Source organism: Echinops telfairi, unplaced genomic scaffold, assembly GCF_000313985.2.
Source record: "Echinops telfairi isolate 266 unplaced genomic scaffold, ASM31398v2 ScPeMD7_7410;HRSCAF=8448, whole genome shotgun sequence".
In the NCBI taxonomy this organism is placed as follows: Eukaryota; Metazoa; Chordata; class Mammalia; order Afrosoricida; family Tenrecidae; genus Echinops; species Echinops telfairi.
In genome coordinates, this window is record NW_022111310.1 from 1,209,812 (window position 1) to 1,237,371 (window position 27,560).

The 27,560-nt window shown below is 45.0% G+C and overlaps 1 protein-coding gene across 3 annotated transcripts; it reads right to left on the reverse strand.

The window, feature by feature from the left end:
• Positions 1 to 700: 700 nt before the first annotated feature.
• ZBTB5 (zinc finger and BTB domain containing 5) lies at positions 701 to 26,552 on the reverse strand. Of its 3 annotated transcripts, none has more exons than XM_004711005.4 (2): positions 26,475 to 26,552; positions 701 to 5,244 (listed from the first exon to the last, which is right to left on the reverse strand). In XM_004711005.4, the coding sequence occupies exon 2, from the start codon at positions 5,238 to 5,240 to the stop codon at positions 3,213 to 3,215; it is 2,028 nt and encodes a 675-aa protein (XP_004711062.1). In that variant the 5' UTR covers positions 5,241 to 5,244; positions 26,475 to 26,552; the 3' UTR covers positions 701 to 3,212. The 3 variants fall into 3 exon arrangements, with proteins under 3 accessions (XP_004711062.1, XP_045152455.1, XP_045152456.1); XM_045296520.1 differs by lacking the exon at positions 26,475 to 26,552 and adding an exon at positions 25,889 to 26,145; XM_045296521.1 differs by lacking the exon at positions 26,475 to 26,552 and adding an exon at positions 25,623 to 25,826.
• Between the last annotated feature and the right edge of the window lie 1,008 nt (positions 26,553 to 27,560).

The window sequence follows — 27,560 nt, forward strand, 5'->3', positions numbered from 1 at the left end:
AGTGTTATCCGGTAACTTTTTCTCTCCCAGGGCATCAAGCAACTGCCTTGTCCCCCAGCAGGTTAACTCTAAGAACCTAGCCAAACCCATTTATCCCTGTTCCTCTCGGCTCAATGCCCTTCATTTCCTGACAACAGGGCCCTGACCCTTGCGGCACATGCCTAGACCAGCAGACAAAACCAGGAGCCCATAGAGCAGAGGAGAGTTAAGGTCACAATACTATTGTCTTTTTGTTAAAAATCATCAGAGGCTTAGTTTTTATCAGGTTTCTTAGTTTTTATTGTAAAATTTGTTTCAGCATACTTCCTACCTCCTCCTCCTCCATCCTCACTCCCTGGAGGGATAGTCCCTTTCCAATCATCACCACCACCCTCCCTCCCTCAAGGCCAGCTTACAAGCCCTGCACTGCCAAAGCCATGCTCCATGCCCAAGGCCCTAGATCCCAGCCCTCCCCGACAACTACCACACCAACAAATGGAGAGACAAACCTGAGAGGCAGGCAGAGTGGGTGGGCCCACTCAGAAGGAAATTGGGTGCACTGGGAGCAAAATGTCACTGTGTGTGCACAGGTCAAGGGCAGAGAAGGCAGGGGAGTAACCTGAAAAGAATGACCAATCATTGTTACCAATTCACAGATTCAGAGTAGATCCTAGTAGCTTTGTTTGGAAAAAAAAAAATAGCACTAGTCAAAAAGCAGGGCTAGCCGAGATGAAAATGTTTATTTCCCTTTTAGGTTTTAATCTCAATAGCCTAAGCAAGGAAAAAAAAAAAAAGGACACATATTTAGTAGTTTGAAGCATAACTATGACAAATTTTTTTATTTCAAAATCTCAAACTTGGAGCAACTTAATAGCACCACTGGCAGGATGCCCTGATAGATAGGATTTGATCACCAAAGGATTCTACAGGATTATGTCAGGCTTTAAGGCTAACCAATCAAAATTCAGGTAGAAAGCAAGGGTCAGAGGAGCCCAGGGACTGGTTGTCCAGTGACCCTTTGAATGATGTTTTAAGTGCTGCCGCACGTACTAGGACACAGGTCTACAAGCTTGCTTCTCCCCCATAGAAACAAAAGGATTAAGAGGTAGATGAGACTCCAGGTTCTATCTAGCAGTGGAGAGGCAGGACTCCAGGAGCTCTCTGAGGGACCCCAAACAAAGTCCACTTAAGTCGCTAGCTGAGGTGAGAGACCGGCTCTGGGTCCTCCTGCCAATGGAAGGGAAGAAGAACAGCTCTTCAGACGCCCTCTCTTGCTCTTCATGCTGACCTGCTTCCCTCCCAAAGTTAAGTACCTCAAAAATCACTGGTCCCCCCCACCCCTCATTTTAGATGTAGTCCCCTCACATTGAGTCAGAACTGAGCATCGCTGGCAACCCCGTATCTTCCAAAGGTCTCTTGTCCATGTGTGCTTCAAAGGAGAGGGACCACAGAGACTTGCCTCCCTGGGAGCCAGTTCTTAGGGGGAACTAAGCCCGACTATAAGCATTCCCGGTTAATCTACAGACATGTGGAAATGTATACATTAGAGTACAAGGAGAAAGCAAAGACCCATTGTGTCTCAGGTTATACATACACACTTAGCTTTCTAAACATAAGACTTGAAGGGCTTCTCTGAATTATGCACAATGGTTTGGTATCTCTAAAAAGGCTATATTTTTTTAAAAAAGAAAAAATGAACACGTGCTTTCATGAGTCAAACTATGATGTCATGAGTTCTACTGCTATGCATTAGAAACTAAGCTGTTCCTCCGGAAGTGCACAAGCCAGGTTCAGCCCCAAACAAGCCCCCAACAGCCCTGATGGCTGTTACCAGGGGACAAGAAGATGTGGTTGGGGAAAGGCTGCCACGGGTCACACCGAGGACCTGGGCAGTGACCCAATGCTGCCTTTGACAGTCTCACGTGCTAGTTGGAGCCTTCTAGGCCATGAGGCTGGGAATGTGTTTGTGAACACTGCAACCTGTAGGTTTCAGATCATTCACCCGTTCAGGAGTGGATGAGGAAAGCAACAACTACAAAGACGCAGGACCTGTGCTGTACTGTGAAATCAGTTATGTTAGTGATAAAGCCAGGGCAGGGGGACGCTGACGTTATGTTTGGGTTAACATATTATTAAAGCAAGCTTGGCTGTGAAGATGCCACTTGGGGCCTGGGAGTGTGTGCAGAGCAGCAGCAGCAGAGAATAGGATGGCCCAGGGCTGAGATGTGTCAGACAGGACAGGTCTACCCTGGCATCTGGCCCAGGCAAAAGGGCAAATGTGCCATGAAAGGTCCCACAAAACGTGACTGGGGCATCAGAACAAAGACAAACACTAGCTTTTTTTTTTTTTTTTGACTTAACATCTGTAATACACATTGGTTAAAATACTGCTACTACAGCACCCACAGAAACAGTATCTTGTTACTCTTAAAAGTTCACAATGTGTTTCCAATTGCCTTTTTAAATCCAGGGAAATTGTTAAAACTCTTTAACAGTAATGTACTCAAAAGTATATACACCTTGTAGTCCAAGAGAATGCTCACCCTGGACACAGTGTCAGCACCATGGAAGTGCAGTGTCTGACTGCAAATCGGACCAAAATGAAAAATACAGTACTTTCCGGGGCCTAACCTAGCTCAGGATACACTTTGAAGCAGTGTGGCAGACAGGCGCGTCCTCAAAGGCTTTCCTTTCAGACCAGAGCGCAGGCGCCACTGGTTACACAGAAGTGCGTTTTGCATCACTGTCCAGGTATGTAATATTTCTACATGGGTGTAAAACCCACTGCCGTCTAGTCGATTCACACCCTACAGAGAGAGTAGAACTGCTTCATAGGGTTTCCAAAGCTATAATCTTTATGGAAGCACAATGCCACATCTTTTGCCCATGTCAGAGGGTATAGGAAATTTAATTAAATGCTTCACAGAGTTCTACAAAAATTGCTAAAAAAAAATTTTTTTTGCACTTCAATTTTTCAATCTGCCACCTTGAACGACATCAATTACAAATTCTTTTACTCCACTTGGCTCCAGGGATCACATCCTTGTGCCAAGTCATGAACTTTGGCGGTGCAGAAATGTAGCAGCACAAGTACTGCATCTATTCGTCTCTACCGTCCAAATGCCCAAGAGCTGCTGCAGCCTGAAGCTCAAACCCCATGGCCTTACCCTCCTACCAACAGAGACGTATGTTCCATCCTGCCACTTCACCTCAGCACCACCTCAGGGGCAGGGTTAGAGCAAAGTGCTGGGCAGATTGCTGCTCTGCCAGCGCAGGCAGGTTGTCTTAGAATGCTTATACAGGTGGCTGGACTGGCTAAACCTCTTGCCACACTTTAAGCAGGCGTAGGGTTTTTCACCTGTGTGAACACGAATGTGCTTCTTACAATCTGTCAAGGTCAGGAAAGTCTTGCAGCAGATTTTGCAGGCATACTTGCGTGCGCCCTCTACGACCAAAACATTGTGCTCCGATAAGGCCTTCTTGCACTTGGACAGGACATCAGCAGAAGCCCTGGTCAACTGCGGAGGACCCGGCTGGGGAGGATGCCCACTTTCAAATGAGGATGTGGCCCCATTCATCATTAGCTGGGAGCTGGTGGGGTTTTCGGGGATCTGTGAGCTCCTGACGGAGGTTACAACCGGCATTTTGGGGGCAATGCGGCGGTAATATGGGAAGTTACTGGCTCCTCCTCTTGGGGAGCCCATCATTACCCTGGAGAAGGAGGAGTGGAGGCCCAAACCAGATCGGGAAAAATCCATCCCAAACTGTTCTCCTTGGTAGCCTGAAGTCTGCACACAGGGCAGGCCCATTACTTCTGGCATAGGCCTAACAAAACGGGAGTCTGTGGGCTCGCTAAATGGGTTCTCCACGTGAGAACCAGGCGCCGAGGAAGGCCCACCTGCAGGCCCAGCCTCAGGGCTCAACAAGTAAGAGGCCTCCCCCTCCAGCCGGCAGTCACTGGTGGTGTTGGGGATGTTGTCGTCACTGTTCTGGCTTGTGCTAAAGCTCCCTCCTCTGGTCTTGTTCAGAAAATTTGAAATGCTGAAAGCAGACTTATGCTCTAGGTTATTTGTGACTTCCAGTATGTGGATGTCTCCCACCCTGTCAGTGCTAGACTGGGGATCTGAGAAACTTCGGTCGCTGCTTTCTGGGCTGAGGTCTATCTTCTCAGCACTGACCACGACTCCTTCCACTTCCACGGACTCGCTGCCCTCAGCCTGGGAGGTCACATCGCTCACTTCGTCCTGAGGCTCAGGAGAGCTCAGGGGCTCCGATTTTACCACCACCCTCACGTGCTCCTCCCCAAGGCCAACCTCGGGGTTTTCACACTGGAACCCATTTTTCTCACTTGTGGCTTCCTGCTCAAAAGTCGTCTCCACCTGGGTAGCACGTGAGGCCATGGACAGCTGGGCCATGTTGCCAGTACTGTTGTCAGACTGGCTGGGCACCTGGGCATCTTCCTGAGCACCAAAAGACTGGTCAAACATGATGGTGCTGTCTTCCTGGCTGTCTGTCAGGCCGTCAGCCTTTGGGTTATCCACCATTTTCAGGGAATCTGGTGAAAAGAACCCCTCCCGAGAATGAACCCCTGGAGGCCCATTCTCTGGGGCAACATCTGAAATGGCCGACTCGTCCATGGTGGGTCGCAGGCGCTGTCTGGCTCGCTCCTCTGCAGACTGCTTGCGCTTGTGAAGGCGTCGCATGGGGAAAGGTGTCCGCTGGTCCAGGTTACTGCGCAGGGAAGAGCTCATGGGTGCCGGCTGCTCCTCGCCGCCCTGGCTGGAACTGAGGGCCGAGCTCACGATGCTCAGACCCAGCTGCTGCAGCATAAAAGAACGCTGCAGACGGGCACTCTGCTCTTGAACACGCTCGCTGGGGGGCGACATGGGCAGCGTCCTTGTCGTCAGGTAATGTTTACAGGCCTTAACGACAGAGTTCAGATGCAGGTGAGAGGCTGCCAACAAGACATCCATGACGTTGCTCTCCCCCAGCATGAGGGTAGAGGTATACATCATGTCCATCAGTGCGGCAAAGGCCTCCGCCGTGACGACCTCACTATCCAGCTGGATCATGTTCATGGTCTGATCGCCCTCTGCCACCGAGAACAGGGCACGGAAATGCGTGCTGCATGCTGCCAGCACAGAGCGGTGAGCTTTAAAATGCCTGTTCCCTACCACAATGACGCAGTCACAGAGCTGGCCGTGAAGTCTCTGGTAGTTCAGCTGTTGGAAGATCTGTTCAAAGTGTCCTGGAAAATCCATGATCCTAAGGGGGGTAAAAGAAAAGAAAAGTGTTAAGAGCACAAAGGGCGTCATGGAGGACCAAGGGGGGACCTTCCAGAGCTCCTGCTATTGGACGGTGGGCACAGAGACAAAGAGGCCACCAAATAAGGAGCATATGCCAATTCTACTACCAACCCAGGGGCACATGCCCCCGTGTGGGGGCAGCTACAGGCTCATCACAAGCTCCCTCTTACACTTAGACCAATGTGTGGGTGACTGCCTACCAGGGGCTTGACATTCCATGAGGTCAAGGAAAAAATGCCAAGACAGTCAAAACAAAATCTTTCAGGATCTTAAATCAATGGAAATGGCAGCCAGTATTTAATGGGGGGTTGGAGAGACAGGTAGGACCCCCGAGACTCTGACCCTAAATCACACATCAAGCCAGGAAATAGAGAAATCAGAGGAGGAGACAGTATACTGCAATGGATGAGCTGAAACAATGTGTTTGAGTTGTTGAATGCAAAGCTAATGATCTGCTCTGCAGACCTCTACCAATTCACAATAAAAAGTTTACGAATTTTAATGAGGAAAAGTTCCAGTTCTGGAAATGATGGCACACAAGCTTTTCATCTTACCATGAAATACAAAGTTCTCTGTAGTTGCTGTTTTCCAACTATGAACCAACAAAAGAAAAGAGAGGGAAAGGAGACATCAATTAACATTTTGGAAGCTGGTGAGCAGCCGAGTGAGTGATAACTGAGCCTACCAAAGCCAAATCCATGAATAGTACAATCCGATTTCTCTGTAAGCCTGCACAAACCAGAAGGCTCAGGAACCAGTGGGGAACATGCCTGTGGAAGTGGGGCAAAGGTAAGGCCGTGACGTAGGAACTGGTGTTAAGTCTGCTCGGCAGTCGGCTTACAGTAAGAGGAGCAGTAAATAAAAACCAAACAGATGCCCGTGCACGGGCTGCAGTCTGTCATTATGTAATGATCTGGCTAAGGTGTTTTGTTGAAGCACCTCAATGATTAGTAAAACCTTAGGTTTTTTCTTTATCTTGGTCAAAATTCTAATTTTTGAAACAGGTCTAGCTGACTCTGAAGCCCTGGGGGATGTATAAACCAATCGGTGACAGCACTCCAAGGGTTCCTCAACCAGCTGACCGGTTAAATGAGATCAGTATATGCACACAATGGACGCCTGCTTGGAAATAAAAGGAACACCGTGCTAACACATTTCAATATGGAAGGACCACATAATCACCAGCAACATGTGCCATGCTGCCGGTGCTGCGGTCAGTGTACGGTCTATTTACAAAAGTAAATCTACAGCAACACAAAGTCATCGACTGAGCCAGGTCTCCCAAAAATGTGTGCACTTGGCTAGGCCATGATTTCCAGTATCATGTTGTTGTCCTCTGATTTGTGTGATCTGATGCCATTATTCTCCATTTTGTGATGTGTTGTAAATCCTAACCTGTGTTAATGATGTAAAGATTAGTGTGGGGTGCTATCTTGATTCGTGTCTACCAGAGTCTCAGCCTTCCTCCTGTTACTACCCTATATTCGAGCCATGCTCTTCCTCGAGACACACTTTGTATCACAAAAACCAGACATAAGGAGAAGTGAGCTCAGAAGAGAAAGAGCTCACTACTACCAAGACCCAAGAGTGGAGGGAATCCTTTGGACCAATGGTCCCTATGTTAAGAACAGCATAGACCCAAGGCAAGAGTGATGCCCAGGCACATGGAAATCCTGAAGGAAGGAAGAGCTTGCCCCTGGAGCCAGTGCCCTGTATTTAGACAGCAGTCCCTAAATGATGAGCGAATACACTGGTTTGGTATGGCATTCACTGGGATAGTTCTGTTAGAACCAAGTGGTGATCAGGGATGGGGTAGGAATGGGCAACGGGACACAGGTTCTTTGGGGGTGACAAATATTCTAAAATTGGATTGTTGCAATGGTTGCGCAACTTTACTGAAAGCCTCTGAACTATACTGAAAACAAGCAATCTGATGGCATATGTATTATACTTCAGTAAAATAATGATGGCGCAAGAAAATAAGAGAGAAAAGAGCTCGAGAACCATTTTCTGGGGTCTGTTTTGAAGTGCAAGACGTCTCCATAACTACCTTAACAGAATGCTCAGAATATCACATCTTGGATGATGTTAAGGAATTACTGCTCTTTTTAAGTATGTTTTGGTGAGCTAACACCGAAATACTCAACAGTTCTAACTACACAGCACCTGGATCTGCTTCAAAACATTTACAATTATTTTGTACTTTCACATTTTTTTCATTAAAAGTTGAAAATGTTAAAGGAAAGGGTGGGATTGGGGGTGGAGGGTGGCGGCGGCGGTGCTGGCACAGTGGCCTAAAGTGGATGGATTCCTTTCCAATGCTGAGTTTGGAACCAGTAAGCATCTATACATTTTCACCTCCTGAATTCATTAGGGGTATGAGCTTGCTTATTCTTCTATTCCAAGAAAGTGCCCCATTTCCTAGAGATAAGGTGCAGACTCTCGTGTTGTGGTGAGAGAACCATGCCAGTAAGCCCAGTGGCACTCTTCCCAGTCCTTAGCCCATCCAGAGAATGAACCTCTTGGCCTTTCAGGGTGGGTATTAGGCTAAATCCAGTTCCCAAACAAATGGGCATCCTGTCTGTAGGCCAAAGGTGCCAAGCACGAGACAGACCGATCACGGTCAGCCTGGCACAATCAACAAGACAGACCCAATTCTCTTTCTCAGAAGAACTGGGCTAATAAATAAGCTAAAACAATGAGCAAAGTGCCACACCAGGGGAAGTACAAGGTGCTATAGGAGAAAAGCAGGGCGCCTCTCTGACGGCTGGGGACGGGGGAGTGTGAGAGGCCAACCGAGGGTAGGAACCTCTGGAAGTGTAGTTACAAGAGAAACATTACTTCTGTTTTAAAATTTAATGTCAGTTATCTTTAACAAGAAACCACAATTCTTTCCCACCAAAATGTCAAACTTGTAATGTCTAATTCCCATGTTCTATAGAAAAGACAAAAAAAAAAGACCAAAAAAACCCCCACTGATTATGGTAGCAATTGTATAATACGGCTTTATGTGTTTGAACTATGGAATGATATGCTACCTGCATTAACTCCCAATAAAATGGTTTTGAAAAAAAAAAAAGACAAAAAAACTGTGATCACAGGAGCATCATTTTGAGGTGCCTAGAGACCTTTCTGGGGGCCTGGTGACATGGTGGCTGCACGTTGGGCAGTCAACTCCCGTAAGGAATAGCAGTCTTGGAAACGCACAGGGGCAATTCAACCCTGTCCTATAGGGTCACCATGGGTCAGAACTGACTCGATGGCAGTGAGACTTTTGAGAAGAGGCCACTGAACGTGCTGAACAGGATTTCAACAATGATAGAGACTTAAATAATACTGACCTAGGCATCTTCAGTCCTACACGATTCCTCTATCACAGTCCTTGAGAACCACCCACATCCTCTGGGCTCTTCTCAAAGCATTTCAGGCATGCCTGTAACCTCCTGGGCTGCCTTGTAGGTAGGCCACCTTCTGGGCAGCATAGAGGCTAAGGATTACTTCTCTCTGAAGGGGCCCTGTCGGTCCTGAAATTAACAAGGTAACATTCTAAACCCACTACCAGAGTACATTTGGGCTCATTATGCCCCTAGATGGGGCAGAGAACTGCTCCCTAGGATTTGAGGCTATAAATGTTTACAAGAGCAGCCAACCTCATCTTTCTCTCACACAGAGCAACTGGTGGCTTTGAACTGCTGACCTTATGTCCAAATATAGCCCAAACCATGCCACAAAAGTCTGGAGAAACACCTATCCGCTCAGTTAATAATTACATATGCAATTATCTATTTGGAGATTTTCCAAAGTAATTTCTCCCTCATGGCAATTTTCTTTCATCTCAGTATCATTTAATCATTCAATTTATAATCATTTGGATTGGCAATGGCTAGAAAAACTGGCCAATTTGATTACTCAACTGGCCCTCTTCCCAATATCCAGTCAGTAAAAAAAAAAAAAAAAGAGTGTCAGTAAAACAGCTCATACAATGCAAGAGAACTGACCACTCAAGCTGAGCTAGGAAGGTATTTGTAGTTAAAGGACACGAGGAAGTTCACAGACTCTCCAGAATGGTGGAAAGTAGTCTTGGATACCCCAGAGCCAGAAATAATGCCTAACCACATGGTGGGACTATTCTAGAGAAATCAGTGCCACCTTTACCAACCCCTGCTTTGCATGGATCTAGCTCTACACCAGCTACTAAAGTCACACATCTCTGCCGCTGCACCTTCTAAACTAGTAACACTATTTAACAGAGCTTTCTGCAATGATCAACATGCTGTGTGTACTTACTTAACTGAGTTGAAGGTGGCAGTCTTGTGAAAGAGAAGATGGAGATGGGAAGGCTACCGTCTGGTGCTTATCTGAACACATCTTGTGACAGTAATCAATTCTCTAAATACATACACTGAGCAAAAAAAATTTTTTTAATTTAAAGAGAACCTGAACATACCATAACTACACACAATTTGGAAAAAAATGTCTTAAGGTTTTTTTTCTCCAAAAAGCTTAAGCAGCATAGTTTTAAATGATATATCCAATGCTATGAAAAATTCCTGCATTATTCAAACCTTTCTTGGGCAGCAAGTTATGTGATACAACAATAAATGGTCATTATACCATATGTCAGGTAATGTAACTAAACACAGTAAATACGGCTCAATCTTTCTAATGATCTGTAAGAATGGTTCATGTGTAATGAAGGGCAGTCAAGCACTGTGAGCACACTGATAAGACTTTTAATAGAAGCTATTTAATAAATAAAGTAATTTAACACATGCGAAATTCAATTAAAGTTAACAATGGAGTCTGAATTAAAGAGAATAAGAAATGAAGGGAACCACCTAGTATCTTTCTATGTTTTAGCGACCACAAATTGCCTAAAGTCAATATGCCTGCTATGATGTCCAAAAGTGACTCCAGAGGCTATGACCATGAAAAAGGTGTTCTACTAGGTAAAACTGGGAAGAAAAGAACAAAGGAGTCAAACAAGGATATGATTTGGGGCCAAGCCGCAGGCTCTACTGATCTAGCAGGAAGTCCTGGACCAGAAATCATGCCAAGTTTGATCTGCTTCGAGCCAAGGGAACTGGTCTCCCATACACGTACATTTGTCAGTCAACATCAAGAGGCTCCGGAGAAGGCTGTAAATAACAGGAATTTCCTGCTTTCAGGGCCCACTTACAAAGTGATACCAGTCACCAAAAGTCAGTCCTCAAAAAAGGTCACAGTGAAAATAACAGCATGGCTCTTGCATCTGACCTCCATCAACTTCACAAGGGAAGAAAGAGTCACCATCAGCATCAGCCCAAAGCTAGTTTCTAAGAAGTCGAAGTCAGACACAACTCTTCTTCCCAACCTTTTCACCATTTCTGTTACCAGGCATCTTCCCAGGGTTCTCTTTACTTGTCTGCTGGGCTCAGTAATGATTAACAATGTCACAAACTCAGACAGTAATCATGAAAGGGTTTATTACAGAAATAATAGGTTATAATTCAGGATCAGAATTAACAGACTACAACTCTTTGACCAGGACAGCTTCATTTCAGCTGTGCCAATAAGCAGGCCTCTGTGGTCCTCGTCTCTCAGCTCCACCAATAAGTGCCTGGAGAAATGCTATGGAGCCAGTAAGTCTGAGGCCTAAGATGTTCTCATCTCTTTCGCTCAGTGGGCCAGGAAGCCCTGCCAGGCTCCTGGTTCTGTCCTCTCCACTGCCGCTTCCCATCATCTCTCCTCATCTCCAGTGTTTCAGCCATCTCTTGGGTCTAGCAGGTTCCCTGTGCAGAGGTCCTGGGTTCATTCCCACTGCTTGGTAGTAGCCACTTCTTCCATTTCTAAGATGGCTCATTTTAAGCCCAGCAGGAGGGCAAAAATTGACCAATAGGTTCCACACACCTTATTTCTATGGACAGATGGGGACAGACACACACACAGTTCTGTGCACCTTATCAATGTTAATAGCAAACTGTCCAATCCCTTTCTTAAGCCCCAAGGGCATTTTCATGGTTCCATCCAATCATTTGGTGGACATTACAAGACCATGGCTAAAAAGCCCACATAAAAGTGACCTATCACACTGCACCAATGCATGCCATTAGATTTAGAAGCAAAACGCAGAACAGGTGCATGGCACTGGGAAAAGGGATCAAGGAAAGCTAGTAAGACACCTGACCTACTCTACTATCTATGCATTTGGTGATACTACAGAATGGTGACCTGGTAACTGTATGGTTGATTTGACTCACTGGCAGCAGGTTTGGTTTCAAGATAACTGTACGGATAAACAGATGTTACTATTTATAACAGGTATTTTTAGTAAAGGGTATTTTTGTATTCTGTGTATATTTATACAATTCACCACCAGTGTCCAATATTATTAAGGCAATTGGAAATCTCAATCCTTTCTTTGACACTAAAATGCCACTAAGCATTGAGAAGCCCTGTTATAATGAAAGTTGGTCAATTCTGCTTTAATAAATCATTAATTAACTTCCATGGCAGATTTTCTCAGTTGAGCTTTCTGGCACAGCCGAAGTCTTCTAATTTAGATTAGGGCTTTGTAATTACAAGAGAACCCAGCTCTGGTTTATTTAGGTAATTAAAAGGATATCTGAGCTCAACACTTGGGAAGGTGAAACAGTAGGCTTGTGAATGAACAGCAACCAAAGGTGGACGGAGGGGCTAAGAAGCAAGACCCACAGTCACAGTGGCACTAGTCCAACCACTCCTTCAGTATTGACACCACATGCTCGATTTACAGGCTCAGGGGGAGCCCCACAAGCTGAGCGTAGGGTCCACCAATTGTGCTGAGAAAGCAAAAAGGAAGTTTCATAAAGGAGGCCAAGGAAATTCCCCCAACAGGAAACCAGAATGCTTCCAGGAAAACTAAAGTGGAGTGCTGAAAGGTAGCATTAGGCATGAAGGGGATTTGGTCAATATAAGGGCAACCCAAGGAGTAGCATAGCCTATTTTGTATTTATTTTTTGGATTAGCTGTTGTTTTCCTTAGTTCTTAACTACTAAAAAGTAGTCACTCGAAATGGAGCAATTTGTGTAGCAGGTTGTATTTTCCAAGATGGCCATCTCAAGATCTCCCACGCATACCACACAATGTGACACAGACACACCTTTCACCAAGAGGCAGTCTCTACGTTTAATTCTTTGGTGCTGGACAGGGTATGACTTACTAAGTTACAGTGCATGACTTCTGGGCTGGGTCACAGAAGGTGACCCCCTCCTCAGCTTTTGCCTGATCTTTTTGGCTCACTCTTGGAATCCAGTCACCATGTTGTGAAGAAGCCCATGCGAAATCTTGCTGACAGCATCAGCCTCCAGACATAGGAGTCTCCAAGATGACTCCAGCCGCAGCCATCATCTGACTGTACCCACATGACAGACCCCAGGAGAGAATTATCTAGCTGAGCCCCAGCCAAGGCCCAGAAATGTGTAAAGCAATTAAAGAGAAGATTGTTATTCTAAGCCATTAAAGTTTCTTTTTCAACCTTTATTTTACTAATTAATATATATTATGTCAAAACTGTACATGGCTATGAAAATTGGCTATAATTTATAAGATATATTTTATTATCCACAAAGTAAGTTATTCATCTTTTCAGTAAAATGGACAATAAATACACGGACATTTTTCTTTCCAGAAAGCTGGTATGAGAACATTTACCAGCATACCACTATTTTCAAATATTCTGTTATTGACTTCATGAAATAAGTTTTCTAGATAGTAAAACCAAGGAAGTCAATAGGTTCCGAGGTGATTTGTTATAGACCAATAAATAACTGAGGGAAAGGATCTACCACCATCAAGAGAGCTGAGAGCAGTGTGTGTTCATCTGACCTGGGGCCCCTACACTGTGAAGCTCCCAGCCCCAGAGGAAGATAGATACCAAAATATATGGAGCTCCCTCAGGAGTGCCAGGCCTACACATGCTGAAAGGAGGCAAGGACCAGAGCCAACAGTCGACAAGGCCTTCTCCTGAAATGGGCCCGCTAAATTCGGACTTTTAGCCTCTGAAATCATGGGAATAAACGTGTTTGTTAGAGCCATCCACGTATGATATTTCTGTTATAGCAGCACTAAAGCAGACAGAATCTGGTACCAAAAGAAAGGGGTGTTGTTCTAAAACAGTGACTCTCAACCTGTGGGTCACAACAGGGGTCACCCGATTCTTAACAGTAGCAGTAACGGAAAGAATTTTATAGTTGGGTCACCACAACATGAGGAACTGAATTAAAGGGTTGCGGCAGTAGGAAGGTTGAGAACCAACCCCTGGTCTAAAAGATCCCTAAAGGTAGAGGCAGTTTAGTATTGGATTATGAGCACAGGCTAGAAGAGCTATGAGGTGCCTACTGATAAAGCCTGTACTGCCTTCAAGAGACTGCTAATGAATTCTGGACGTCAAAACAATTCTGCTGAGGACTCAAGGAAGTGAGGGGAACTGCAACAGAACCCGGAGACTGACACCAACCAGCATGGAAGCTGATCCAAGCTGTGTTTGGGGGCAGAAGGTCTGACGGCAGCAGAGTGGGTTGCCTCTGGGCACTTGGGTAGTTAGGTTTGCCAATCCACAGACTAAGAGCCAAGCCCTTTGAGCCAAGGCTTACTGGTGGAATAGGGTCCTTCTGGGCACTTAATTTGCAGAGCTAAATGAGGTTTGCCTGTGCAGGTGGGGGTCCATGCCAGGAGGAGGTTGTGCTGGTCAAAGAACTGTATCCGGAGTCATTCTTAAACCTGAATTGTAACGTATTACTTCTCTAATAAATCTTATGAGTATGGTCTGTGAGTTGGGTGTGGCAACTGCAATGCACTGAGCCAGCAGAGGAGTAGAGTACTGTGGGAGATGATGATGTCAGAATTGGTAACAAGGTTGGAGGGCAGGGGCCCATATGACCACTGCCTCTTAGGAAACAGCCTGTAGCAGCTGAAGATCTTCGTGTCTCCCCTTCCCGAGGTATGTATGGTCAGACTCTACCACACCATCGTTAGACTGTTTATTACATAGTCTTGCATCCAGAAGGCTATGTCAAAACCAACTATTTCCCAATTTATTACAAGGGAAGACTTTACATACTTTGGTCAAATTTTTTTGTTTTTATGTAATGAAAGTAACTGAAAATAAGAGTAAAAATGAGTAAGCAATTGAAGCAACGTTAAGCTTGTTAGCATTTCCTCACAAATCAACATTCAAGTACTCTAAGGGACCTATTATTCTTATGCTTACCATGTTTTTTGGGCAAACTCTCTCGGATCAGATTATCTTCAAAGCTCTGCATTCCCAGGGGGTCCAGACACATGGTTCCCACTCCTCATGACCATGGTGATTATTTTATAGGAGGATATGTGACTCAAGCCATGCCAGTTATGAGTTGAGCCTGGGGAAATTTGTGGTAATGCAGTGGGCTGCTAACCACAAGGCGCCAATTCGAAACTACCAGCTGCTCCACAGGAGACAATGAGGCTTTCTACCTCCGTAAAGAATTTCAGCCTCAGAAGCCCAGAAGAGCAGTTCTACCCTGTCCTACAGAGTTAGTGAGAGTTGGAATCGACCCGTGGCAGTATCTAAAGAAAGATGTCCCAGGAGGCGGCTATCATGCTTGGTAAAGTAGAGGCTCAACGAAAGCAAGGAAGACCATGGCAACGTGGCCACAACTATGGGCTCAAAAACATAGCAACCATCATGAGGCTGGCACAGGACCAGGCAAATGTCTCCTTGGGCAGTACACAGGGCTGCTGTGAGCTGGAACTGACAAGAGCACCCAACAAGTGGCGGGTTGTTAATCGAGATGAAAGCTATGAGAGAGATGTCTGTAAGCCTCGCACGATGGTGGCCATTTTTGCCTGTTTTGAGAAACCAACACAGAAGAAAGCAGCACCAAACGATAGGGTCCTGATGACACCAACAGACCTCGGGGATCCAAGCATGGCTGAAGTTGGCATCACCCTATGACCATCTAGTTTTATCAGCCCATAAATTCTTTTATCCTAACTTGGTTCGTGTTGAATCCCTGCCACACAGACAAACACCAAGCTAAAATGAATAGTCTCAGAAAGTTTAAATAAGTTATCTAAAAACCTTTTGGAAAGGAGGGTATTTAAAAAATTTAGTTAGTTTGAGATAATTTTTTTTTCTATTCTGATGGAAAAGACTCATAACCATGAAGATCATGGTAATTCACAGAGGGTCTGGTTTCGAACTGCCAACCTTGCAGTTAATGGCCCAACACACAATCACTATTCCACCAAGGCTCCTAAGGACCCTGGAGGGCAGAGTATAACTGCCTCATAGTGTTTCCAAAGCTGTCGATCTTTATGGAGCAGATGGCATCCTCTTTCTCCCGAGAAGCAGCTGCTGAGTTCGAACTGCTGGCTTGGTTATCAGCTGCTGAGCTTTAGAGGTATTTCATAGGACGGATGGATCAGCTTCCTTCTCTTTGAACTGGGTTAGCTTGGGAGGAAAAGCCACCCCCACGCCCCACCCTAGGTCTGCTTTTCACTCAAATTCCCCAGCTTTTCTGACCTCTAGGAATCCAAGACTTTTATAGCACCTGTGGTTTGAAGTTTCTCTTTGGTGACGAAGTTTCTTTATGGGAGAAACAGTGTCCTGAAAATGGTTGTCACAAAAACGCTGCTCCTAGAGTTGTTGGGGTGAGTGGGACAACCCATGGCCATCTGTTGCTGAGGTGGGCAGGTGTGCCCTGGACAGAAAGGCCCATTACGAACAGCCGACAGGCAGGCTGGGTTTCTGACTCTGCACTGTCCCGTAACCTGAAGAGAAGTATGTTAGGGTTAAAAATGGTTTGTTGGTGAATTGATCTGTGGCTTTGTTCATCTTGCCTCACCCTTACAAATCTGCCTGTCCCTGTTTCAAACGACACCCCATTGCTGTCCTGTCCATTCTGACTCCTAGCTGCCCTGTGGGAGATTAGACCTGCCTCATAGGATTCCCCGGGATGCCAATCTTTACCTATAAATCTTTCTAGAGGCCTCATCTGTGTTGGTGCATGAGGCGTGTTTCAAGAGTTCTCAGAAATTTTCCCCATGATTTTCTAATGCTCTTTTCCCATGAACTTTTTGAAGCCTCAAGTTTATATAACGCAAGATGGGGCAAGCATTTTGTATCAGAGCCAGGTGGCAAACCTGCTTGGTGGGCCACATGGTATCTAGCAATTATGTAACACTCTTCTTGTAGCTTAAAAGAAGCAAATGGGAAAAAAAAAAAAAGAGCAAATGGGCACAGCTGCATTCCAATAAAAGTTTATTCACATACACACACAATCACAGTGATCTAATCAACTCATCAATACCACCAAATTTGAAGACCTGATCTAAATGCTATAAAGAATGGGGGCATATGCACCCCCCCCCACCAGGTAACTTTTTGTGGCCTGCGATGCTCTGAAATAAAATGAAAACAGAAAAAATCATTATGTAGAAAATAGGACTTGGGGAGATCGAGGCAATATCATACACACAATTCCCTCGTTAACCCTTTAACTACTGAAGACGAGTATACACGTGGCCCAGGGCCTGTGGACCTGTATAAACGCGCTCAATTCCAGCGGTATGTCTGCCACTCTCAGTGTTACGTAATGTAAACAGATCCCAATGGCAAAAAGGTTAAAAAGAGCACTCTGGGTTGTGCTGTTATGATTCATACCTAGCCATTACGATTGTGCATCACGTTTGTCAGCTGTCCAACATTTTGTGTTTTTTATTACTTTGTTATATTTTCCAGTCACGACATAAGAGGTAAGTGAAAACTAGGAGGAGGAAAGCGCTGGCAAGTTTCTAGTAAAAAAGAATAATTTTAGTTTTATAAATACATTAAATAAATGTTTAAATAAAAGCAATTATATGTTTTAATTATCCTATCCATATTCCTGAATCCTCATTTCAAAATATAAATTTAACAAAATTTGTAAATGTGATGTGGCCCATGTGAATCTTGCCTGTTGCACCAAATGGCCCGCATTTTAATTGAGTTTGACACCCCTGATCTACACCCTACTTTGGTGTGTAGCAGATAGGGGTCTTACAAGCTTCTGAGGGGCATCTAAAGAACAACTATCAGTCTATCTCCATTGGGGCAAAGAAGAGTGAAGAAAATCAGTGAAGGAAGTCCAAGGAAACCTAGCCTCCATGATCCTGAGACCATTAGAATTAGATGGTACCAGGCTATCACAGTTGACCACTCTGAAAGGAATCACAATTCGACGTTCTGGGGAGAACGGAAACAAATGTGGAACAAGTTCAAAATCATACACCTCAAAAAGGAAAAGACAAATAAACCAATTTAAAAATGGGCAGAGGACACGAACAGACATTGTCTAAGATCTTCAAGCAGGAAACAAATATAAAAGAAATGCTCACAACCATTAGAGATGCAAATCAAAATAATAATGAGATACCATCTCACCTCAGTATGAATAACACGGTTCAAACAATAATAAACAACAGTGTTGGTGAGGTGTGGGGAGAATGGAAACCTCATACACTGCTGGTGAGACTGTTATGACCCAGCAATCCCTCTACTTGGCAGATTCCCTAGAGCAGTGGTTCTCAACCTTCCTAATGCCATGACCCTTTCATACAGTTCCTCATGTTGTGGTGACCCCCCAATCACAAAATTATTTTCGTTGCTACTTCATCACTGTAATTTTGCTACTGTTATGAATCGGTGAAAGAGTTGTTCGACCCCTTGGGCCGCAACCCACAGGTTGAGAACCACTGACCTAGGGGCTCAGGACCAGTCTCAGGGGATACCAAGGCCCACAGACCTAACAGTCCACAAAGGCAGTGCTTCACCTTCCTACTTGAGTAAGCAGCAAATGGGTTCTTTAAAGCTTATGAGCAGCCATCTCCTGTGTAATTACTGGAGTCTCCCTAGCTGGAGAAAGGTAGAAGAGGTACTGACTATGCTCCAAAACGGCCACACTTGAGCTAAGCCAGCATTCCCAGTGTGCCCCCAACAGGAGGACAACTCTTTTCTCTCCACCCTGCCCGATAGCTAGGCTAGACCGCAACTGACACACAAAAGTAGTAAACATCGAGTTTCAGCTACCGGAACATCGTTAAGAGCAAATAGTTTTAAAAACCCACCTCAAAAAAGTGCCCACCATCAATCTGACTTGAACAGTTAAACTTTTGTTAGTTGACCCCCTGATCTGGTTCCCAACATTTTCTGTATTTTTGCTCTGTTTCGTTCGTTCATATTAGGGTGTGTCTCAGAAGTATCATGTCCTTGAAGGTCACCCTCTTGAAGTTGTATTATATATTTTTCTGTGTTTTGATATATGAAACCCAAGATTGATGAACCTATAGGGACAGCAGGGGGGGTATGTAAAAGGAAAACGATGTCAAGGAATCTAAGAATGTTTGGAAACTGATTGTGGTAGCATTTGTACAATTCTGCTTGATGTGAATGAACTATGGAATGATATAATTAACTCCAAGTTAATAATTTTTTTAAAACCCCCACAATGACTCTTTGTGGATCCTTTGTGTCGGTCACCACTGAATGCAAATAAACTAATGTCTCTCAAATTGGCTCCAGGCCTATTTCTACATATAGGGAGTCTTTCCCTCTCTTGGGCTTGAGTCGAAACCAAAAAAAGTGATAAAAGTCAGACACATACAAGCAATTATTAATACAATGGACTACTAAACCAGGTGAACATTGAGTTTCCACACTCCTGAGAAGAAGATGGTGCCTAGCTACCACTACTGCTACCAACTGCTCAGATAGCACTTGCATCTAGAAGGTTCTAAAGCCCAAATCCAAACACTCACTGTCATCGAGTCACTTCCAAGAGTTGCCCTGTTTTACATCTTTGCAAATCCTTTAAATATGTACCTTAAAAGAAGACTGCTGGGTTCTCGTATCACTTGTATGGTCAATATGCTGCAATTAAAAAAGAAAGCTGGACATAGCTAGAGCCTATCTGAAACCCTCACAAGGAAATAAGCTTCAGGTTTAAGACTTCAAAATGTGACAATATGGGTTGACAAAACTACATGTGATTAGGTAAGCAATTGATCAATTTACAATGATGCATGACCCAAAGCAAGTATACTGTAAACATTTCTAGTCATTTCCACATAAAACAGTCAGAACAAAATGAAGCATCTGTTAAAATTAAAGATTTTATTGAAAGAACCAAATAATCCAAGATCAGGTCCTACCCTAGTAAGGATTCACCAAAGTGTTACAAAGGAAATGTTCAGAACTTAAACATAGACTCCACGACCTTACAACAAAATTCTAATTGGTTGACATTTACAAGACCATGGTTTAAGGGAGGGGGAAGGGGGAAGAGGAGCTGATCCCAAGGGCTCAATGGAAAGTAAATGTATAGAAAATAACAATGGAATATATGTACTAATATGTCAGATACAACTGATGTATGGATTGTAACAAGAGTTGTAAGAGCCCCCAATAAAACGATCTAAAAAAAAAAGTCATTTAACAGATTTAAGACAACAGCATGAACCTTAAGACAGTATTTGTGTCTTTTAGCAGCTTATTCCATGGGTATTTTGTGGGCCGCCCAGTCAGTGGTCTCCCAAGGAGCAGCCGTGAGAAGGGCAGAGAGGAAGGCTTCCTGAGGTACCGTGGCTTAGTGGGCTTTCCAAAGTCAGCTCAGAATAAGCACTAAAGAAAAACAAACAACCAAAACTAGTCTGGCCTGCATCTGTGGCAGAAATGTTTCCTTAAGACATAACACCTAGTTCTTTTTTCCCTTTTTCTTTAAGACATCTTTATTAAGAGCAAACATGTCATTTAAAAATTTTAGTTATTTTGACAGTTTCACCCACATACAATTCACATACACATTTCACTAGTGCAATCACATTCATAAGAGTTGTGGAGTATAGTTTTTATATTTAATTTTTTTTTCTTTTTTAAAAATCATTTTATTAGGGGCTCATACAACTCTTATCACAATCCATACTTCAATATTATTTTTATTGACATGTATAAACTTGTCATTTAACATAGAATTCAATCTGGTCGTTATGTTAATAGTCATGTAACTAATTTTTTTTCTTTTCTTTTTGAGTTCCTTCATATAATATACTCATACCAGTGCTCAATGCACTAACAAGAATAACTGAAGAGTTTTCTCAATAGATTTGCTTTCTTAATGCTTTATTTAACCTAATAAGCATATCGATGTGCTTTTTAATAATACATCTAGTTCATAAGGAAGAGTATTCCACATTCAACCATCGTCTACCATCGTAACAAATGATTTTGATGCCTGCCTGCCTGCCTGCCTGCCAGGAAGTACCTGCAAAGTTACCTTACTCAGAAGAAGCATCTTTCATTCTAAGAAACTCTTCATATTCATTATCCTATCAGAAAGCCAATATTGAAACACAACCTTTCCTTCCCTTCCCTTATAGAGGGCAGAAAATAAATGTAAAAGAACAAAATTCAGAAAGATCTGAAACAGGCTTGGATTTCTGACAGGTCATCAGCTCAGGCCTGGTGTAGACCATTATTCTAATTTGATCAAGGTAGGAGTGGGCGTGTGGGGGGAAGGCTGGTCTAGGTGGGCACCTGGGAACCGAGGGAAAACTCCGGACACTGCTGTCAGCATGACTGGTCTCATCCTCTCTCTGGTTCTGCTGGCAAAGGTTGGCTCAGAAACTGGACAGACAGGTCTACAGGAAAGGGAACCCTCCAAGGACCAGAGGTGAGCATGACTGGGGATGTGAGGGCTAATGCCAGAGCCTCACCACCTCACCCCACCCACCACCCCAATTTTCTAGTTCAAAATTCCTGGCTAGTAACTGATTAAGGACTTTATAATTCAGTTTGAGTAAGAAAAGGTATTAGTGCCCTGCTTATACTCCTAGTGCAAATTCAAAATGCTTTTTACATTGTTTACTGAAGCCGGATCTCTATTTTCTGCTTCACTTTTAAGCACTACCCACAATGCCTGATACTCAGCTCAGTAATTATTTTTTATTGAATTTGGGCCAGATACTGATGAAATATGATAATACTATATTAACCAACAGATAAATTTTTAAGGATCTTAACTATCTCTAAAATCAGCCAAAAGGGGGGGGGGGGACGGGGACTTGGAATATACAAAATAAAGATCAAAAGCCTATATATAAAAGATTTGCTTAAAGGAAAGCCCCCCAATTTCTCACACACAACCTTGTTTTACACCAACAAAACTTAAATAAGTTTTTCTAGTTTCCTAACTGACTAAAGATGAACAAGAGCAAATGCAGAACGAGGGCAAGGGCTGCTGCTTAACTGAGGCACACCAACAGCTGCAAAAGGAGACAGATGACCCACTTAGGGACCAAGCAAATACAAGGATCAGAGACTCAGCAGCTTGTAGCCTTTTAAGAGAGCGCTGCACACATAGCCAAGGACATCTGTCTTGATTACCCAGTGCTGTTATAGCAGATATGCCACACGGGGATGGGCTTTAACCAACAGCACTTTATTCTTTCAGGGAGGAGGCCAGGAAACTTCAAATTCAGAGCGCCAATTCTAGGGGAAGGCTTTCTCTCTGTCTTCCGTTTTGGAAGGAGTACAGCTGGAATGTCCTCAGAAGTGAGGATGGGAAGACTCTGTAATGTACTTTGGACAAATTACCAAGAGGGACCAGCCCCTACAAGATAGTGTGTTTGATAAAACCAAAGACCACTGAAAAAGAGTAAGACCCTCAGCAAGATAAATCGACACAGTGGCTGCAACAGGTGGCTTAAACAAAGGGGTGCAGCACAAGACAAAGGACAGGGCAGGTTTCTTTCTGTAGTACATGAGTGCATTGTGAGGGACAACATATTGGTGGTGCCTAACAATGACCCAGTGCCGGGACACTGGGTTCAAATGATGTGCTCTGCCCATGGCAGTACTGATGTTCCTGCTCTCTTCTCCTTCTCACTCTACTAAAAGGTGATGCAAGCCACAGCACAGAGAAACTCCCTTGTATGAGATCAGGGCTGTGACCTAAGTAAAGGGTGCTGCATCCTCCTCTAAATCCCTTACATCATCAGGGCTGATCACACCAGGGGGGATAATTACATCAACACATAGCCACCACATTACATCATTACATAGTTGCCAAACCACTGAGAATCATGGTCCAGCCAAGCTGACACATACTGGGACGGACATGGAGATACACATACACACACACACACACCTTCAATCCAGGACAACATCTCAACATCCCATGCGTGTGCTTATGTACTATTTGGTATACACAGCGGCTTCAAAAAATTCAAGGAACAAATCTATTATACTTTAACTCTATTTTCCCATGAACTTTTTGAAGCCCTTCACATAAACGCATTCACTTACAGTGCTTTCTGCATTCAGGTTAAGTGGTACATACAAATCGATGACACAGATGCTTGCTGGCTTATATAACAAATAAGCACAGTACCAAGTGGAAAGCATTAAGCACCACAGAGAGGTAAAGTGCAGTCAGTGGCTCAGAGGAAGCAAAGGTTGTCCCCAGCTTTATGGTGACAGGGCAGCAGAGCTGGGTCTTGGTTTGGATTTGTTGTTAGGTGATTCATTGCAGTTTGGATTTAGCTCATCATAATCCACTAAGTAAGATGTCCCAGAAAATCAATCCCTCCATGTGGTATTCATCAACATGAAAAAAGGGAAGCAATTCATTCTAGTCATTTTCAACACAAGTTGAAATTAAAGCATTTGCAAACCTGTATCATCAAGTACACGAAAGAGCAGTCTCCTAAGAATTCATATCCAAAAAGCAAGTCTACAACTTAACTATTTTAAGTTAAAAACAAAAAAAACCTTCATGTTTTCCATTATTTAAGGAAAACATCACTTGCAACAGGCTTCCTTTCAATAGCAAACAGCCTTCAAAGTACAAAGGCAAATTTGGAAAACCAGTAAAGTCTGAATTAATATAGTACTATGACAGTGATTCTGGGGTTTAGTTGTTGTTTGGAAAGTGTTTAAGTGCACCAAATGTCATTAAATCGAATATGACAGTGGTTATAAAACGTGACATTTCATGCAACACTAGGAAAGAAACCGAGTTGCCAATTAATCTAATTTGTCACATCTAGTCTTCAAAGAGAATAAAATGTGCTTTGGAATTAAAGAAATTTTGAAAGTTTACATACACCATTTGAATCTGGAAGAATGGAAAGCAAGTATCTGTGGATAAAACAATCTGGGGCAAAAAGAAAGTAATCGATCCTCATATCACAATGAAGCCTGTTCTGTCATTCCTAATCTGACTGAACTGTCAAAATGACAATTCAAAGCTTTTAGCAAATACATGTAAAAGTAATCAAATGAAATCCAAACCCAAATCCCACTCCCGCCGGCGAGTGGGTTCTGACTCACAGCAGCTCTCAAGGACCGAGTGGGACTGCTCCACAGGGTTCCCGAGACTATAAATCCTAACTGGAGCTGACAGCCCTGTCTTTTTACTGTAGTGACTGGTGGGTTCAAACTACCAACCTTGAAGTTCACAGCCCAGTACTTAACTAGCTCATGCCACCAGAGGTGTTAACAAAATTAAAGGCATGCCAAAAATTAGAAGTTGAGATTAAAAGCCACTATTCAGAGATGGAAACAACTGTAAAGATCAATAGTTCATCCAGAAACAGCCGGTCTGTTCGCATGAGTTCATTTCATGCTTAGACAAAACAAGCAGTATTATGTTACATTCCATCCCACCTGCTATAAACAAAACTGGCTCTACAAGAGCACATATTTGCCAAATGCTACTAAGCAAATTAAAGTAAAATCATACCCTCAAAACTGAGGGGAAATGTATTATGAGTCAGAATCTCTATTCCGTGGTAGTTAAGTTTGGGTTTTGAGTTTATATACATTTAAGGAAAAGAAATATTGAAAACTAACATGGACTTATTACTAGGCTATTTTTTTTTTTCTTTTCCAGAGGATCTGCAGCAGATTCAAAATCTGGTGTCAACACTGCAGCAAACTTTGTCACATCACACTGAACACAAAAGTATTTTTAAGTCATCCACATGAAAGAACTCTCTATAATTTATGAAAAACTCTATAAAATCCATGCTGTTGTTTTTATGTGCTTTTGAGCGGTTTCCAACTCACAGGTGGTTCAAAACCACCAGCAGCTCCAAGGAAGAAAGCTGAGGAGCTCTGCTCCCATATGTTTAGTCTCAGAAACCCTACCTAAGATCACTGAGTGGTTTGTTAGCCATGTAACTTTTAAAAAACTGTCACAGTCTCTTTTGAAAGCACTAACCTCCCAAATTTAGTGGGGGGAAATTTTTCTCTATGTGCTTTTCCTGAAAATCTTAGTACTTCTGGAATTTTGCTCACACACAAATGCCTCATTAAAGAGAAAAAAAAATCCCATTGTTTCTACTTCTCCAAATCTGATTACTTTTTGGAATTTTGCTAAGACACAGACTCCTCAATTAACCAGAATCTAGTTTGCCAGCATCCCCAGCTAATTGCTCTCTTCATGTTTTGTTTGAAACAACTTTTAGGAGGAAAGAAGGGCTATGTTGACCTCCGTTCTCTTCAAAAAGTTCCTCTCCACTGGTTGAACCAAACCCTTGGGCCTAGACAGGCCCCCAGGCAGTCAATCTTTTATCTCCAAAGCCAAATTCACTGCCTGGGATGAAGCCAGTTCTACCCAGTTGGACAGGGTAGAGCTGTCCCTGTGAGTTTCAGAGACTGTCGCTCTTTTCAGACTCATCTTCCTCCCTAGTCTTCACTGGAAGGTCACCAGCTGGCTGTGGAGACCAGGGCAGTCCACTCATGCTTGTTAGATTCCCACAGGGCGTTATAGCAACGGTGGGAACAAAACTTTGGACCAGTTCCTTCCGGCTCCACCCCCTGTAGAGAATCTGCCTTTCCAATGCAGGTACACAGAATCAGAACTGACTTTGTAACAAGGTCACTTGGAGTGGAAATGCTTCTCCCCAGGAAGTTGAACTAGAATGAACCCCGGGGAAGCCTGCTCTTCTCCCTGGCTTACGGGCTTTTGCCTAAAATTCTTTTCAGTCTTCTTTCCCCAGCTGGTCTCTTCCCTTCCCATTCTTTTAGCTCACTGCCAACCACCCTCGCTTGCCACGCAAATCACAAGACTATAAGCAATCAAAAGGCAAACCCATTGCCATCAAGTTGCTAAGGAGCAGCCCGAGAGCAAGTTCTTCAGAACAAGGGTGAGGCACTCGCACACTAGTTTTTGTCATCTAAGACACAATAGCCCTTACAAGGGTAACAAATCAGGGATGACGAAGACAGCATTCTCTTCAACCTAAAAAAAAACCCACACAAAACACACACCAAAAGAAAATAGAAAAGGATACTACCATATTTGGGAAATACTCGTTTCCAGTCTCGAAGGTGAAGGGGTTTCCGATCTCAACCAGAACTGAAAATTCACCGGCGCTGACTTCAAGGCTTTCCCTACAAAGGTTACTCCAAATTAAGTACCTTTAGGATTTGTCTTCTACTCAGAAGTTAACTTTTACAGCACCCTCCCCGGCGCTGGGAGGCAAGCTGGCTTGATAATAAACAGGCTTTTAGAGAGGAAAAAGCCGTTCGACCTCCACCACGCTTTTATTTTCGGACTCACATTCAAGGCCGTCCGTCCTCCACCAAGGGGTCGGGGTGGGGCGGCTGTGAGGTCCCATGCATGGCCTACAGCTCGCAGCACGCGTCCAGAAACGGTGGGCATTCGTGCCCGGGCGCCCTCGAGTCCTCCGACAAGTCGAGGCGGTCCGAAATACCTTCCAGGGTCGGCCACCGCTTCCCGCTCCCGGGGCGGCCTGGGGCCTCGCTGGGGACAACTAGACCCAGGATGGGGCCAAGGGAGACACCGACCCGTCCCACACCGCCGCAGATCCGCTACTCGTCCGGTCGGCCGCCAGCCCGGAGACCGGCGGGGGCGCGGGCCCCCGCCCCACCGCGCAGACAGCCAGATCGACGTCGGGACACGGGGGACGCCTGCGCAGAAGCACCAGCCTCTCACCCGCCGGGCCCCTCCGCTCCGAAGGGCAACAATACCGCCTCGGAAAGACTCGCAGGGTGGGCTGGGGGCACCCGCACGCGTCTGCGCGCTCCTCCACGCCTCGGCGCGACCCTGCCCCGCCGTCCCGGCGAGGCGAGCCCGCGCGCCCGCCCGCGCGCCGCCACCGCCCGCGCTGACAGACTCGCCTCACCTGAGCCCCGGGCTCCGCCCCCCTTCTCCACCGCTGGAGGAGGCGGCGACCCCTCGCCGACCGGGCCCGACAGCCTGGGAAAAGCGGAGACCGTCCAGGCTGGCGTCTCCGCGGTGGGATTTCCTCCCGGTTCCTCCCACCCCGCCTCTGGACCACCAGCTCCTTCAGCCGGTTCGCCGCCGCACTCGGAGAACTCCGCGGCGGAGCCCACAGTAAGCGGAAGTGACGCAAGGCGAGCGCGCCTACTCCGCGCCATTCCTCCACTCCTTCAGCCCAGCCTGAGCCAGTCAGCAAGGAGCGGGCGGGGCCAGGGCGGGGCCAGGGCAGGACTGCAGCCAGCCCGCCGCGGAAGCCGGAGGAATTTACTCGGCCAGCCGATGAACTGACCAATCCCTGGTCCCAGGAGTCTCGCTGTGTTTACTACCGACCGAACCTGTAAGCGCCTTGACCAATCACCGTTCTCCTTACAATACGTACAGCTGTTATCAAACGCCTTTTAAGGCGGGACTTATCCCTCCGAGGCTTGAGGGTTGGAAAATCGACTTGTACCTCAGCCAATCAAAACCCACTGTAGTTGAAGGCTAGGGCTTTCCGCCCACTTTCGCCAATCGCAATCACGACTGCCTTTTTTTTTTTTTTTGAGTCCACGAGGCGGGCCCTTTGTGCAGCGTGCCTTGCCATTGGCTGGTTTTGAGAATTTTCCCCGCCCCCGCCCCTCCATTGACCCTGCACTTCACGTCTCAAGTGAGTTCTTTCGTGGAACTCAGACGCTCCTGGGTGGAGATAGAGTTTCTATTCCGTAGCGTCTGTGAAAAATAGTGTCAAGAAGCTGTTTAAGTTTAGGCAAGCCGAAATTCAGACTGAAAATGCCAAGCTAAAAAAGCTGTCCATCTGGTGGCAAGTCAGGGCCAACCCCGCCCCGGCTCCCCGTCCAGGTGGCACGAAACGCTTCGCTTCACATCCGTACGGCACATCAGCACGTGTAGTTTCCAGAACCAAATTTATAATCATCTAAAATACAAAGAAAACCCTGCAGACGTTGAGCCATCCCAATGCGGTCTAGGGTAAGGGAGGGTCATGGGCAGC